This window comes from Lissotriton vulgaris, chromosome 1_1 (genome assembly GCF_964263255.1).
Source record: "Lissotriton vulgaris chromosome 1_1, aLisVul1.2, whole genome shotgun sequence".
Lineage (NCBI taxonomy): Eukaryota > Metazoa > Chordata > Amphibia > Caudata > Salamandridae > Lissotriton > Lissotriton vulgaris.
In genome coordinates, this window is record NC_141685.1 from 1,762,760,484 (window position 1) to 1,762,776,915 (window position 16,432).

Consider the following 16,432-nt stretch of genomic DNA (forward strand, 5'->3'; position numbering starts at 1 on the left):
AAGTACTGGAACCACTGTGGCGCTATCAGCGTATACATCTCCTTCAAGTTGTCAAGGGGGATAAAGCCATCCACATCAAACAGATGACCGGCCGACCTGCATTCCGATGCACGCCACTGGCGAAACGCCCTAAGGTCCATCCCGGGAGGAAATACCGGATTGTCGAGTAGTGGAGTCATGGGCGAAGGTAAAGTGGTTAGACCTCTGTTGACTGCCACAGCATCCCACATTTTGAGTAGTGAACGGGTGATAGGTGATTTGAGATAGGACGGCACGTCCGCGCGTTGCAGGAAGGGGACCTTCCACAGCGACATTTGGGCCATTGCCCTGCCCTGAAATAGCCACCGTTTTTCTGATTCGGGGCGGTTCCATTCCAGGAGATAACAAAGTTGTGTCGCTTGGAAGTAGCGGAGAAGGTCTGGGATGCCCATACCCCCCTCTTTAGGAGCTCGCCTGGCCAGGTCTCTGCGGAGTCTCGGGCGTTTACCCACCCATACAAATTGCCGTATCGCATCTTGCATTTTCTGAAGCATCCCAATCGGTGGGGTAACTAGGATGGTTTGGAACAGGTAGAGGATCTTGGGTAGCAGGGACATTTTGATCGCCGCCACCCGACCCAGCCAAGAGAGGGGTTGTTGCCGCCACCGCTTCAGGTCCCCTTGAAGTTGAGCAAATAGTGCTGTGTAGTTATGCTCGACCGTCTGCGTTGTGCTGGGCATCAGGGTGATCCCCAAGTATGACATGTGCGAGGACAATCCCCCAAACTGCCGTAGACCGCCAGCGGTACTACGGGCATTACAGCCCAGGGGAAGAATCAGGGATTTCCCGACATTCATTTTGAATCCCGAAATTTTCCCAAAGGTCTCCATTTCCAGTAGGAAAGCTGGCACCGATCGTGAAGGGTTGTCTAACGCTGCAAGTATGTCGTCTGCGTACAGACTAATGGTATGCGGTTTGCCATCAAACGTGACACCCACGATGTTCGGATTGTCACAGATTCTCTGCGCAAATGGTTCAATATAAAGGGCAAATAGCAGGGGTGCGAGCGGGCACCCCTGCCTAGTGCCCCGCCTGATGTCAAAGCGTTGCGAGCCTATGCCATTAACCCGAATAGTCGCTTTGGGTGTGTCATAACAGCTAGCGACCCATGTCCGGAAGCGGTCACCAATGACAAAACGCGCCAGAGTCTTGTCCAATTACCGATAGTCCACCCTGTCGAACGCCTTCTCGGCATCAACCGATAGGAGAGCTGCGTCCGCGCCATTAAAATGGGCCTTGTCTATCACATGCAAAAGTTGCTTGGTATTGTCACTGCACTGTCTGTTTTGGATGAAACCCGATTGATCGGGTTCTATGATGCCGGGCAGATACGGCCCTAGTCTAGCCGCTAGAATCCCTGTGAAGATTTTGATGTCTAAATTAAGCAGGGAGATGGGCCGGTACGCTGCACACAGTGAAGTGTCCTTGCCGGGTTTGGGCAGTACGATAATATCCGCGGCGAGCATGTCTTGAGGGATGGAGCCTGGACCCTGGAAGGAGTTGCACAATTTGGTAAGCACAGGTGCCAACAATGGGCAGAAGGCCTTGTAGAAGCCTGCGGAGAATCCGTCAGGCCTTGGTGCTTTTATAGGCTTAAGGAGTGCTATCACTGATATTACTTCCTCCGTCCTTATCGGGGCGTCCAGCGTAAGCGCGCTGGCCTCATTAAGGGCTGTAACTGATGCACCCTTAAGGTAGGTGTCCCCGCTCTGGGTCCGCAGCGTAGAGTGAGGCATAAAATGCTCGAAATGCTTCCGCTATCTGCTCATCTTCCACAAGCATGTGTCCTCCTTGGCCTTGGAAGTCAGGGATTTTTTAGCGTTGGACCTTAGCTCTAAGCTTACTGGCCAGCAGACGCCCTGTTTTATGGCCTCCCACATAATATGTATGTCGGAGACGTAGAGCTGCGTATTCTGTCCGATCGAGATCCAGGCTCGCAAGCTGTGCCCTCGCTGCTTTCAGCTGTCACAAAATTCTAGGGGCCTCTGTTCTACTATGTACCTGCTCTAATTCGAACACCTGCCCTGCTAGCGCCTGCCTCCTGTCCCTAGGTTCCTGCTCTTCAGCCGCTGCAATAGCTATGAGGTCGCCGGGCACCACAGTTTTAAGTGCCCCCGTTAATGCTCAGGTAATCTGTGATGCTTTGGAGTAGTTGTTGGGTGACCCCTTTACGCTGTAGTAATGTCTCTCGCAGGCGCTACCTGCCTTTGTATGATTTTGTGCGAGGGACCGCTATGTGAAGCGTGACTGCATCGTGGTCAGAGAGTGCCACCGGGGTGATGTAGGTGTCTGCGACTAAGGGAGCTTGGTCCGTGGACCCCAAAAAAATTATCTAACATGGCGTAGGTGCGGGGTACATGTGAATAGAACGTGTACCCCGTAGAGTTGGGGTGGGCCTCCCGCCAAAGATCTAAAAACCCTCTGAGGGCCAACCATTGTCTGCCCTACTGTGAAATTGCCCCCGTGGATCCAAAGCAATGACCTGACCTGTCTTTTTTCTGGTCCATCACCAGATTAATATCACCTCCCACTAGTGTATTTTGTTTGATACACCAGAACATCTGCCAGGGCCCCCACGAGGAAGAGTTCTTGCTTTTTGTTAGGAACATACACCGACCCTATAGCCATGGACAAACCCCCCACCTAGACATTGTAAGCTAGGAGCCTGCCCTCGATTTCGGCGATCTTGTCTCCCACTTAGCCTCTGAAGTGCTTAGCGAACAGAAGAGCTACCCCCGCTTTTTTCTCTACAGTGGAGGAGAAGTATTGCTGAGGGAAAGCATTGGAGCGCATGCGATGCCAGTCCCTGGAGAGCAGGTGTGTTTCTTGTAACAGACATATTGAAGCCCCAAATTCTCCAGGAAGGATAGGATTGTCCTCTGTTTGATAGGGTTGTTAAGCCCTTTTACGTTTAATGTGAGAACCTTCAAGACAGAGTCAGCCATGGTCAGGCTCTTATGGGGCTCCGTAATAGCTTGGGGGAGCCCCCAGCCCCCCGCTCTGCCCATTCCCCCCTGGAATGCGACACCGGAGCCCCCCAACCCTCCCCGCCTTCCTCACCCCGCGCCTCCCTCCCCAACTCCCAAACAGAACCCAAACTGTCGTCCCCCCGCCTCCCTAACCCCAACTCTAGTACCCCAACAACGAAGCAGTGTCCCAGTCCTGCCATCTCGCATCGCAGGTCTGTGGTGAAGTCACTTGGTGGAGCGAGCAACCGTGCCAACTTCCGTGGCCCCCCGCCCATCCCCCCGACCTGGAATGCAGAAGTGCTAAAGAATCCCCCCCTCACGTGAATAGATCAGTCCGTCGGTGCAGTGTCTCTGGCGACTTCTTGGATGGCCATTGCCCTCTCCTGCGTTATGGTGTTAGAGTCTGGTTTCCAGTTCACAGTGGGAGAGCACCTGCGGCCGACCCACTGCAATCCTCCCCAAACGGGTGCTGGGAAGGTGCGCGTCTCGCCAGCCCCACTCTGTGCGCTCTATCAATTCTGATGGCAAAGTCCGCTTCTTCCCCCAGGATATCCCGAAACATGGCCCATAGGTAGCCTGTGATATCCGCACCTTCTTCTTTAAGTGGGACCCCCCTGACCCGAATATTGTTATGACGGGACTGATTTTCTAAGTCCCCCACATGCGCCTGTAGGTCCACTTGCTCGTTGGAGCTGCTCTATCTCATCACTTCTGGCGTGATCTGCTTCTTCGATGGCGGCTACTCTCTCGCCCAGGCCGTCCACATCCTTTCTGATTTCTCGGACCTCCCCTGCGACCTCCTGCTTCAGTGTTTGAAAGTCCTCGAGGAGGGAATTGAACAGGGTCTCCAGAAAGGATCTTGTGATGGGCACCTCGCCTTCGTTGGATTCAGGGTGCTGCTTTGTTGCCCCTGGGGAGGACGGCCCCATGTCTCCTTTCGGCGGGCCCTTGCCAAGCATCTCTGGGAGAGTATGGTCTCCTTTCATCCGCAGACCGGCCATACTTTGACTCCCGTAGGTGTTATCCCGGCCCCTGCCTCTGTCCCTCCTCTCGGGACTCTTACTTCGGCGGTCGCTCCTTGCCTCCGGCGGTGGCCCCTTTGCTCTTTGCTGCACTGCTGGAGGGGGCCTAACTCCTCTTGCTCAACTGCGCTAGGTGCCAGGTTCAGCGCTACACCACCTCAGAGGTCCCCCACACAGATCCCACTTCTCCCTCCGCTCCAGCCGAGGACCTGGGGCCTCCAGCAACCAGGGCCACCTCCTTGGGGTCACCGCTCCTTGCTTCCCGATCCCTGAAGCGCCTCTGCTCCTCCGTCTCTGTGTGTGCCTAGGGATCGCACCGCCAACAGTCTGTCTCTGGGGGCTGGGTTTGGTCCGGGGTCTCTCTTCCCCAGCGAGCGCACGTCCCCCCTGGTGCACTGTGATGCCTAGCCCCCCTCACGGCCTCACTCTGCGTCCCCCGCCATACTGGGCCTCACCCGCCACGTTGTGGGATTGTTAGTGGCCGTTCCCTGATTTCATGGGCCTGCCGGGCACCCTCAGAGCCAGCTCCTTGCCCAGATTGGCGTCAAAAAGTTGATGTCCTCCCGGGCTCCCACTCCTTCACTGCGCTTCTCCTTGGCGCCGCTCCTCAAAATGGCGCCCACGGCCTCTTTGGGGGACGCATCCCTTTGCCAATCAGCCCTCTGCCTCCTCCCCTCTGGTCAACTTGTCTCGTCGTGCTGCGGCGGGCGCCCGACTCCTCCACTTGCATTCTGGGGAGAGCGCCTTGGGTCTTGTGTTGCCAAGGGAGGCCCGGCCCAGATACCCACTTCAGGGCTTCAGGACCCCGGCCTCAATTTCGGCGCTGCGGCACACACTGCTCCCGTTGGCCGCGGGGGTGTCAGCGTCCTACCAGGGGCCCTCTTCTGCGCCACGTCCACGCAGGGGAGAGCGACAGGAGTCCTGGCGATGTTGGGCGAGGCCCAGCCCGGCCACCTGCAGCCGGGCCTCACATCCCCGGCCTCGGTTTCGATTCTGTGGCAGTCCGTCACTCCCCGGCTGCGGGGCCTCCAGCGTCGCCTCTTGGCCTCCTTTGTCATGGAGGGAGGGGGGTTGGGGGGGCGGGTCACGGAAGTAGTCAGCACCGTCCCCGCAGCCGCAAGGTCTCTCCGCCTGGCCACCACTCGCCTCACTCACTGGGCTCGTCGCTGGGGAGACATTTTGCAGCCGCCGGCGGTCGGGGAGCCACTGCCTCTGATGCCGTCCTCTGATTTCGGGTGGTCACCGCAGCGACTCTGCAGTGTCCTGTGGCTCTCCCATGCCCGGTGAAGCTCAGTGGAGGGCAGGGGGGGGGGGGGGGGGGAATGACGTGTCTGGTGGTCTGCGGGAGGGCCTGGGTCAGGGAGCTCACAGGACCTGCAGCCACTTAGGTCGCCATCTTGGCCACGCCCCCTGTCTAAACATTTTTAATAAAAAAGTGGCACTTATTAGAATTACATGGGGCCAGAAATTTTGCCTTTGGTATTATGCCCTTGGTAAGAAAGGGGTAGCAGATACAACATTTATAAATCTTATTCATAACGGTGGTAGATTTGCAAGAAGCACAATACTTTTAGGTTTCATCTGAAGGTTGCGGAGGAAGGATTAATTACTTAAATCTGCTCTTGACAAAACAAGATTGCCAATGTGCTTAAACTTGCTGTGAGTTAGAATAGTCAAATCATGATTTTTTAATAAATAATCAACAAAAAGCCATCTTGCAAAACTAAAGTTGTTGAGCGGACTGGCCCAATACACAGAATGAAATGAGAAATAGGATAAAGGCTGCAGAATACATTAAATTAAGTGCATTACCCCCAGGTCAATAAATTGGGGTTTAGGAAATTTATTCTATCATAAAAACGTACAATAGCATTTAAAAAAAAACAAAAGAAAAAAAAACACAACCAAAATAGAATTTACACTGCCAGCAAGGCTTCCAGACATTTACATCGCCTTTGTACAATAGCTAAACAAAACACAGAACTTTGCTGATGCCTACACCTTTGAGCTTACCAGGGAACAACAAGGTGTGTAAGTTGGAATGATAAGCAGTAAAACTCCCAAGGCCACTTAGAAAGCAGCCAACGGAAAAACACTACAGTAGGGTTTTGAGTTATAGCAGATGCTTCAGTACAATTAATTTTCAGAACACATCAACATATTGCTACACGGTTTACATAAGGAATACAGAGGAGAGAGGTCAATTAGGTATGCATTTATCCTGTTTTTAGGAGAAGTACAGTACATGGTTCAACATAAACAATGCAGTGCTGTCATAGTCCTACATTTCAATTTTTTTAAATTCTATTGGAATAAATGAGGAGTATGCAGATTATTAACACAAAAGAATTTGTAGGACTTTTTTTTTTAATTTTGTAAAATCGGATGAAAATCAAAGTGGACCTTCTCACAATGGAAACTGCCAGCTGGTATTGTCAACACGGAGGTCTGAAGTAAAGAGGAACCTCAAAGGAACCTTGAACTATGACGTCTGTGTACCTTTAATAAATATCTGGTTTGCTACATTAAAACGTCCAGCTTTTACTGACATATATTAAATGGAATCCTATTTCAGTGGGTTGCCTTTTCCTTCTTAATGTGGCCAGACTCTTCTCCCTTGTCCTTTCTCATTTAGTGAACCGTACACTTTCCAGTTGTGAATGAAATAATAAAATAGTACACAAGTAGCTGGATTGTGAGCTGGCTTCTTTTCTAAAATATAAAATAAGGTAGGTTTGCTGTACATCACGAAAGTCATCTGGGTTATGCTTTTCAACTTCAATAAGCCACTGTTCTTAATTTGTAACGTTTCTACATTCACGTATTTACACAAGTCTGATGCATGAAGTCTTGCGTCAGTTTAGGTGCCAGAATACTGTGCAACTCCGCAAAAAACACAACTGAGAACGGAAGCGGAACACTTCAAGGCCCTAGAGGCGTTCCACGCTGCTTCATGCAGGAGGCCCCTTTCCACACTGAATTGTTGTTGTTGTTACTTGGGCGTGGAAATGCCCCCGTTTAGCACTCTTGAGTTTCCAACACAGACTGACGTACACTTGTTTCTACGCAGCTCAGTTTCCTTTTCACACAGCTTGACCAATTATCTGAGAATTATATTCCGCAGTCTCCATCCGCAAAATATAGGGAATGATACTGTCGATCTGCACATTCCCGATCAGTCCAGCAAAGAACAACTCTTCTGTGATGGCTGCACTCATCAGCCTGAGTGCTGGCAATCGGAGAAGAAGCCGTGACAACCTATGAAAATAAAATAACGTGAGAAGTCATTTGGAGAAATATATTTACAAATAAAAATAAATGAATCGGCACCAAGATGAGGTAGAGATGTTTTTCTGGGTACTGTTTTATTAAGCAAGTTGCAGGACACCAAACTCATGTCCACGACTTAGGAGTGATGATAAACACAAATGCAGAACAGACTCTGGGAAAATAAATTAATATGTATGGGAATAACATATAAGAGCTTTAAAAAGCTCAGCTTGGAGGTGCTTAGAATAGCTCTGCCTTCTCTTCTTCCCCCACTTTAAAGACCCTCAACAACCGACCTGGAACTAAGGCCTGAGTAACTAGTGGAAAGTAAAGCCTTAGCACAACAAGCACTAGCAACAAGCACGGACCATGATCATATGGTATCGGAAGACAATACTAGTCCCTTTAGCTCACAAATATAAGATCCCTTATATTGTTCCTATAGATAAGTTATTTTGTAAAGGGTAGTTCAAAAACTGGTCTAACAATGCTGTCATATTAAAGAGCAGTACAACTCAGGACAGAGCGCTCTAATTTTTTTTTTATTAACTCAAGGTCTTAAAAAGCACTGCCAAAGCCAACTATTCTTGCCTTTTTGGCTTCACCAATGCATTTTGCCAATACTTTTCGGCATCAGCAAAAAGAATACGAGCATTATCATAGCCAATAGGTCTCGCCTTTGAGACCTTATAAGTGTTTAGCAATACAGTACATTATCCCCCACTAGCATGCCCACACACTCTTAACATCTTTGAATAATCGTACACGTTTTTTTTCTTCTTTTTTTTTTTAAAGTCGATATGACAAAGGAGAAGGTGTGGCATAACGACCAAAGCCGATAACTTTGGAGCGGAGGGGACCAGGTTCAAGCTTCCTCGTTGGCTCAGCATTCTGTTATTCTGGGGACATCACGTTATCTCCCCATGCCCCCCCCCCCCTGCCAAAACAAGTAAAGCTATTTACATATAAATGTAAAGTGAAAGCGGGCTTTTCATAAGTAAATAAAGGCGGGCGGTCATGCTGTGTCGGGAGGTGGGAAGGGTCTGCTATAGAGGAAATCGAACAAACAACACTACAAGCAGACAAATTCAAAGTGAAAACGCCGCTGTGTGCGCCAATGCTGTATTGGAGGTGGGAAGAGTGTGCTTTGGAGGCAAGGCAAGAAAACATTCAACATACAGGCGTCATTAATAAAATAAAGGTGCACAAGAGCGCTGCTCGATGCTATGTATTAGGTGAGAGGCGTGTGCTTTTGAGGCAGAGGGCAGTTAAAAACAATTATACTGGAGCTCAGACAGAGCTTGGCCTGTGATTGTGAAGGATTGAGCACCTTCCAGGCGCTGGGAGCGCGTGCAGTCGCCCTGCTTTGAATAAACATCAGGGTAGTGGCGCACAGTGGAGAGCACACAAAATGAACAGGGAGGCATTTGTTGCAGGCACCCATCCAGCACCGCAGTTAATAAATAAAAGGGCACAGCAAGCAGTGCTCGATGCTGTGCATAAAAAAAACATATGGGCGCTGATAATGAATGGAGGCGTGTGGTGAGCGCTACTCGATGCTGTGTTGGGGGTGGGTGGGGTCTGCTTTTGAGGCAAGGCAAGACCAGCACGGCCGCTACAGCGGGAGTGAACATTTAGAGAAAAGGTGGGACATGCCCCCGCCTTTGGCCAATTGCGTGTTTTCATTTTTGAAAGCCACACGCTAAGGCCAACAGAATGTGTGGAAGTTGAAAAACCACCCGGACAAGTTTGGAGAAAGTCTCGAGTGATTCCAAGAGGCCTCCATGCTGCGCTAAGTTTGATTAACGAAACAAATTTTGACTCCAACTTCCCTAAAGACAAGGTCATATTTCCGGAGGACTCTTCTATTTGCCTGAATGCCGCTCTACTTGAGGAGGGCATACTGAAAACACTTAATTCATTAGCCCCGCTAAGAATAGACAGAACATAAACCATATCTGAGAAATGGTACACTCCTAACCTAAAAAGCCTAAAAAAAACCTGCCAAATAAAGGAACATCTATGGAGAAAGTCCAAAGATAGTGAAGCTAGATTAAACTATGTCAACGCTCGGAAACAATACATCCTTGCCATAAAACAAGCAAAAAAGGATTACTTGAGGGGGCGTGGCTAGCAGCCGACGATGGCGGCCGCAGCGTAGAGAGGCTCCCGAGTAACGGCGGCTTCCCACGACTATCCGTCTCATTAATCCTGAATTTTATAGTGCTGGCGGGGGAGGATCGGACCCGGAGTCCGTGCGGCACCCAACGCTGCAAAATTGGAATCGGTGGCAGCCTAGACGAGCTTCAGCACACAGGGCGGAGACCGGAGGTGCAGAGGGCCTACTGCCAGCCTTGAAGCAGCGGTGTTGCAGAGAGAGGGTGACCGGCCGGAAGTGGCCCTGAAGCGGCGGGGGAGCGGCAGGAAGTGTCGGTCACTGGACGCGTAGTCCGAAAAACCAGCGATCGCACCCCCAACAGTCCCGAAGTAAGTGCGGCCCCCCACGACGCCTGGAACAGCCATACAACTCCATTTGCTCTGATCGGGGGCACATTCTAGACCTCTGGCAACGGCAGTGACGCCGCCATTCATTCGCGCCTTGCACAAGCGGCACCCCGGCACCTGACAGAGGCTCTCCCCACAGGACTATACTTGCCCCAGTTCACCGGAGTACTACGTGGGGGACGGCGGATCCCTGAAGATCCCATTCATTACCGTGTTCGACCTTCTGTAGCGCGCTCCGCGGGGGGGACACCGGAAGGAGTGGTGGAACTCCCGGCGGCTAGCGCCCAGAGTGGGGTGCTTTGTCCAGGCGCAGGTTGTACCCACGGCACGCCACCAGGCTTTTTGGCAGACTCAACAAAGAGTTGGGGATCGAGCAACCGCCTTGCTCCTAGTGCCACAGAAGGTAGCACTGCACAGATTGCCATAACCCTTGTAGACACTCAGCAAAACATAACCGAGGTGCCCCCTAACTGCTGTACGCCTGAGGGGAGGACTCTTTACCCCCTCATTGTGAACTTAACGCTGCGCCCACGACAGAGGTGTTTTACTGGTGCGGCCGTGGACGGCGCGAACGCTGACATATCGTGAATCTTGGCGCCGCCAACACCACACATCACCATGTCGAACAGGGGCCCCAAACATAACTCCACCCAAGCCAAACTGGATAAATTCGCGTATGAGAGGCAGACGCTGCCCCAAGAACAACGCAAGAACGCAGGGAAAGCGGCGGACACGGATGGGGCTAAGAAGGCCACGCTTGAAGATGTCCTGGCGGCGTTGGCCCAGGTGCAGACGACGGTCGGGGCAACCGCCACTGAAGTCACCCTGATACGGGCAGACCTCCAAAAAATAAACGAGAGGGTCAAGCAAGTAGAGGTTGTCACCAAATCTTTGGTAGAGGACGTGTCTGAACTGCAAACGGCAATGGAGCGACTTCAAGCCGACAACAAACTACTAAGGGACAAACTGGATGATCAGGAAGGTCGCTCCAGACGCAACAACGTCCGAATTTTAGGCGTGCCGGAATCCGAAGATACGGGGGCGATGGACCTCTACGTGGAGGACTTGATAAAAACCTGACTTCAGCCTAAGGGGCTCTCACACTTCTTTTCGGTAGAAAGGGCCCACCGCATTCCGGGGGGAAAACCGAAGACAGGAGGCCCACCACGGCCGATACTAGCACGACTATTTAACTTCAGGGACCGAGACGCCATTCTACAGGCCGCCAGGGTGGCACCTGCCATTCAAATCCAAAACTCAAGACTTGCATTTTTCCCTGACTACACGGCTGAGGTATCCAGGAAAAGAAAAACGTTCCTGGAAGTTAAAAGAACGTTGAGGGAGAAAGAATTACCATACTCGATGATCTTCCCAGCACGATTAAGAGTTGTTGCGGACAAAAAGGTGTGGTTTTTTGACTCCCCCAAGGCTGCCCGGGACTGGCTGGAAGGTTGGCACTCGGTGGGCCGGCAACGCAAGAACCACAGACCGGATCACGAACGCAGAGACGACAGCAGACATGGTTCGCAAACGTCTGGTCGAGGAGGGGGGGCAGAGGACTCTCCCTCCCGCGGAACAAGAGGGGCAGATGGAGAGGGGTGACCCTCCCCCCGGGATCTACGCTGACCACAACTGCTGACCATCGACTTCACATTTCAGTTGCTGCACGAAGACACTGGCATGACCTCCCCTGAGGCATGCAGGGATGCCGCCTGCTCGGGGAGACACTCTCCCCCCTACACGCAAGTACTCTGGTTGTGGGATGGGTTAAGCACTCTGCTCAGTTGGGGGGGCGGGCAGTTGAAAGTCCGTTAGGCAGGGATGCAGGGAGGGAGGGGAAGGGAGAAGGGTTGTTTTTTTACAGTTAAGAAATTGTTTGTTAGGAACACATATGTACGGCCAAGTACTACACCATACCACTCAGGGGACGTATCGGACCGCTTGACCCAGTTAGGCACGAGAACGGGGGGGAGGAATTGCTTTGTACTATTCATGCTGGGACTGTACTCATATAGTCATGAACGATGTTTCCATTGTTATGGGACTCAATGCACGCAGACAGGGGCCCCCGTGACATCTTTAGGCTCTTCACTGCGCGGTGGCGCAGCTACTGGACCACTGGTACCTCCTGTGTGCTCCATTTTATACCTCATAATCCCCAATGGCTAACAACATAGCACCATTAGGGGGAACGGAATCCACCGATACACAATGCCCAACTCTGTCCTTGATGTCATGGAATGTACGGGGTTTGGGGGACAAGGTTAAACGGGGGTTGGTATTGGCTGCTATTAAGCGACTACGACCTACCGTGGCCCTGCTGCAGGAAACTCACCTGATAGGGGGGGCTAGAAAAGCTCTGGATAGACGGGGTTACAAAATGTGGGCTCATTCTGACTTCACGTCCGGTTCCAGAGGGTCCGGCATTCTAATACAAAAAAACTCACGATTCATGCCTCTATCGTCTCAAACAGATGACCAAGGCTGCTTCGCGGCTGTGCATGGGCAATGGGAGGGGTCACTTTTCAATCTTGTGTCAGTATATATTCCGCCGGCATTGCATTCGGTACACCTCCCGAGACTAGGGGACTTCCTTCTGACTCTCCCGGAGGGTGAGATTATCCTAGGGGGAGACTTCAACGCAGTCATGGACACGCAACTAGATAAGCACCCCACACCGGCCCTGACGGGGGGAGACACGTACCTACGGCGGTTTGCAACGGCCATGGGAATGACTGACGTCTGGAGACACTTACACCCGGGCGCAAAACAATACACCTTTCTCTCCGCAGTGCATGGAAGCCTATCCCGCATCGACTACTTTTTGTCGATGGGCGACGGCCTTCACCACGTAGACAACCTAGTGATCCACCCTCGGGGTGTTTCAGACCATTCACCCCTCACACTGAAACTCACCAAGCAAACGAGAACACGCAAACGCATCTACCCCATTCATGCATCCTACTTTAAAGTTCCACAGGTCCGCAAGGCCCTTAAACGTGCCACGAAACATTACTTTCTTGAAAATGTACACTCAGTACGCTCCTCAGCGACACTCTGGGAAGCCTATAAAGCGGTCCTGAGAGGGCAAGCAATTAACACTATAACCGGGTACAAGAGGCAGCAATCCCAGGCACTGGCTGCTTTAGAGGTGGCATTGAGGGAACGGACCACGGCTCATGAGCTACACCCCTCTCCCTCCACCCTACACGCACTCACTCTCCAACAGCAGTTATATAACGATCACCTACGCTTGGTTGTTAAAGGATACATAACAGATACTCAAAATAGAATTTATGAGGTGGGGGACAAAGCAGGGAAAATGCTAGCATGGCTGGATAAGCGTGAGACCAATTCCAGGGGGATACAGCGGCTCAAAGACATGCATGGGGTGCCACATTCAGATCCTAGGCGCATCACAGAGATACTGGCGGCCCATTTCCGAAAAGTATACGCCCCGGAACAGATAATCACATCTGAAACCGCAAGAGCTCTCTTAGCTCCGATTGAGGTCCAAACACTGTCACCAGAGGCATCAAGTGACTTAGAGGCAGATATCACTGTGGAGGAAATCCAACTGGCCATCCGGGCACTGAACCCAGGCAAGGCGATAGGGCCGAATGGAATACCCATAGAATGGTACCAGGCGATGCCGGAGACCCTCAGTGTACATTTGTTAGGGATGTTCAGAGACTGTCTCGAGAAGGGTTCCCTTCCGCTGGACCAGCGAGTGGCGACTATCGTAACAATCCCCAAGCCGGGTAAGCCACCGGAGGAATGTTCCTCCTATCGACCCATTTCCCTACTAAACGCGGAAGTGAAAATTCTAGCTAAACTCCTAGCACAAAGGATTCTGCCCCATCTGTCATCAATCATACATCCGGATCAGTCCGGATTTATGCCACACAGAAACACAGCGTTGAACCTGCGGCGACTACACGGAGTACTGGCTAGAACGGACACCATTAAATCGCCAGCAGTGATTCTAGCGCTTGACGCCAAAATGGCATTTGACCTGGTGGAATGGGAATACTTGTTCGAAACGCTGACGCATATGGGATTTGGCCCTCGCTTTCTTGCATGGGTCAAGCTGCTATACACGGACCCAATGGCTCACGTGGTAGCTAATGGCCATATTTCGCATGCATTCCCGTTGGGAAGGGGCACGCGGCAGGGATGCCCTCTGTCGCCCTTGCTGTTTGCCATCTCTCTAGAACCCCTTGCAACCCTCATACGAGCTTCACCCCTCGTTAAAGGCATAACATGGCCTGGGGGTTGGGAAGATCGGCTGTCCTTATACGCGGATGATATGTTAATATATCTAACCGACCCAGATGAAGGCATACCAGCGTTGTTACGCATCTGCGACACATACGGCAGTATCTCAGGCTATACACTAAACTGGGCCAAGTCTGAAGTATACATTCTGCAAGGTCCAGCCCTGAATCTCGACAGTGCGTGCCCACTGAAGTTGGCGGGAACGTCCTTTAAATACCTAGGAATACATGTCACTAGGGACCCGGCAGAATTCATGGATAAGAACCTGAATCCACACCTGGTCCGGCTTAAACGAGATGTAGAATTTTGGTCGGGCCTGCCGTTAACGCTCTTGGGCAGGGCGGCACTTTACAAGATGATGGCATTACCGCGGTTTTTATATGTCCTTGAGAACTCACCATATCCTGTGCCACCTAAGTTCTTCCAGAAAGTGGCGGCTCTGGTCTCCAACCTTCTATGGGGTAACCTCCCGGCACGAGTGGCACAGTCCAAGCTGCACAGAGACTGGCATAGCGGGGGTCTCGCACTACCAAATCTGAAATTGTACTACTGGGCTGCACATCTCAAGCCAATTAATCAGTGGATCCACGCGCCACATACTGACCCGGCATTCCATTTGGACAGGACACAACTGGGCATAAATAGTTTGTTAGGTCCATTGTACGATCGCCGCAAGATGGGGGCACTACTGGGCCCCACGAAACTAACAGTTCAAATATGGCACACGGCAACGGAGGCCCTGGGTTGGAAGAGGAAGATAACCAAGATGACTCCACTGTGGGACTCTCGAGCATTGGGCAATCTCAGAAACACCAAGGGGTTCGCACAATGGGACACGATTGGCATCACCATAGTAGGGGATCTGTGGGAGAGGGAGGAGGTAATTCCCTTTGCCCGACTAAAAGAGCTATATGATTTCGGTGACAGGGAACTTTACAGATACATTCAAATCCGCCATGCACTGCTCACAGCCCTGCCACCCGGCGCACCACTACCGGAGTCTTCTCCTCTGGAAGACCGCCTCCTCACTGATTACATGCTAGAGAAAGCGACGTCCCTCACATATCGTAAATTGCTTAATAATACCCCAGATCCTACACTCCACCTGAAGGAGAAATGGGAGGGGGACATTCACGATATGGATGAACACGAATGGAATGCGGCACTTGGATCACCTAGGGAAGTGGGAATCTCTGCACGCATGAGACTAGTACAATTTAAGATCCTCCACAGGGTTTACTACACGAGGACGGTGCTGCCCCGCATACAGCGTGCGCCCCATCCTTACTGTTTGCGCGGATGCGGAGAGGAGGGCACATTCTTCCACACCATATGGGACTGTCCCAAAATCCAGGAGTACTGGAGACAAATACTCCGCACACTCTCACAAACACTAGACCAATCCCTACTGCCTGACCCGAGGAGGTGCTTACTGAATATATGGGAACCTACTGACCTGTCTAGGCATGAACAACTCTGGATCACAGCGGGGGTCATGGTGGCGAAACGCGACATAGCACAGCGATGGGGGGCAGCAGACCTGCCGACTAGATCCCAATGGTGCCTGAACATGGACAGAGTAATGTTGACCGAGAGAGCAGTATATTCCAGCCGAGCCTGCCCGGGGAAATGGAACAAGATTTGGTTAAAATGGAATGAATTTAGAGGGGATATTTCTGAACCCTTGCCCGAGGATGACCAGGAAGATTCCGACGACGAAAGTGATGAGGGTTGAGAATAGAGGGGGTGGAGGGTTAGAGACACGTGAGGGTTTCCTGCAGGGTATACCATGGTGGGTCAGGCAATGAGGGAGAATGTATTGAATAATGGACAAATTTAGGTACTAGGAAATGTGGTTCGACTTACTGTCCTCCAAAACGACGCTTATAGCTTGAACTGTATTGTTTTGTAGCAGACCGTACTGTCATTCCTAACAGGTTAGTGTTACTAGTTGGTTGTTTTACAAACAGAAAAAGTGAAAAATACCATCAAAACCGCATTTTCCGAATGTTTTATTTGCTAGTACTGCACTTTTCCTACGCAGCATGTTACGGTGAACACTATGATGATTTTTGCTTAAATAATCATTTTGCTGTCGTATGCTGTGAGTAACGATCTTACAATGGCGGCCGGCCCGCAGGGTTGTAGGCATTCCGCTGTGTAATATGCAAAGTGCAATAAAGGTTTTGGAAAAAAAAAAAAAAAAGGATTACTTCACACAACGCATCCAAGACAACTGTAACTCAACAAAAGAGTTATTCAAAATAGTCAAAGAACTCGGCAAACCCCCCAGTACGTCACAAACTCTCACCCCCTCAACAGAGGCTTGTGAACGTATTAGTACATTCT

General features: G+C 51.3%; 1 protein-coding gene across 2 annotated transcripts in view; it reads right to left on the reverse strand.

Moving 5' to 3' along the window:
• Nucleotides 1–5,688: 5,688 nt before the first annotated feature.
• The window catches only part of NR2C1 (nuclear receptor subfamily 2 group C member 1), a 477,706-nt gene continuing 466,962 nt past the window's right edge, over nucleotides 5,689–16,432 (reverse strand). For both annotated transcript variants that reach the window (XM_086919061.1, XM_086919062.1), the window contains one exon: nucleotides 5,689–7,288. In XM_086919061.1, coding sequence (XP_086775187.1) covers nucleotides 7,114–7,288 — 175 coding nt within the window. In that variant the 3' untranslated portion in view covers nucleotides 5,689–7,113. The remainder of the gene's footprint in view (nucleotides 7,289–16,432) is intronic.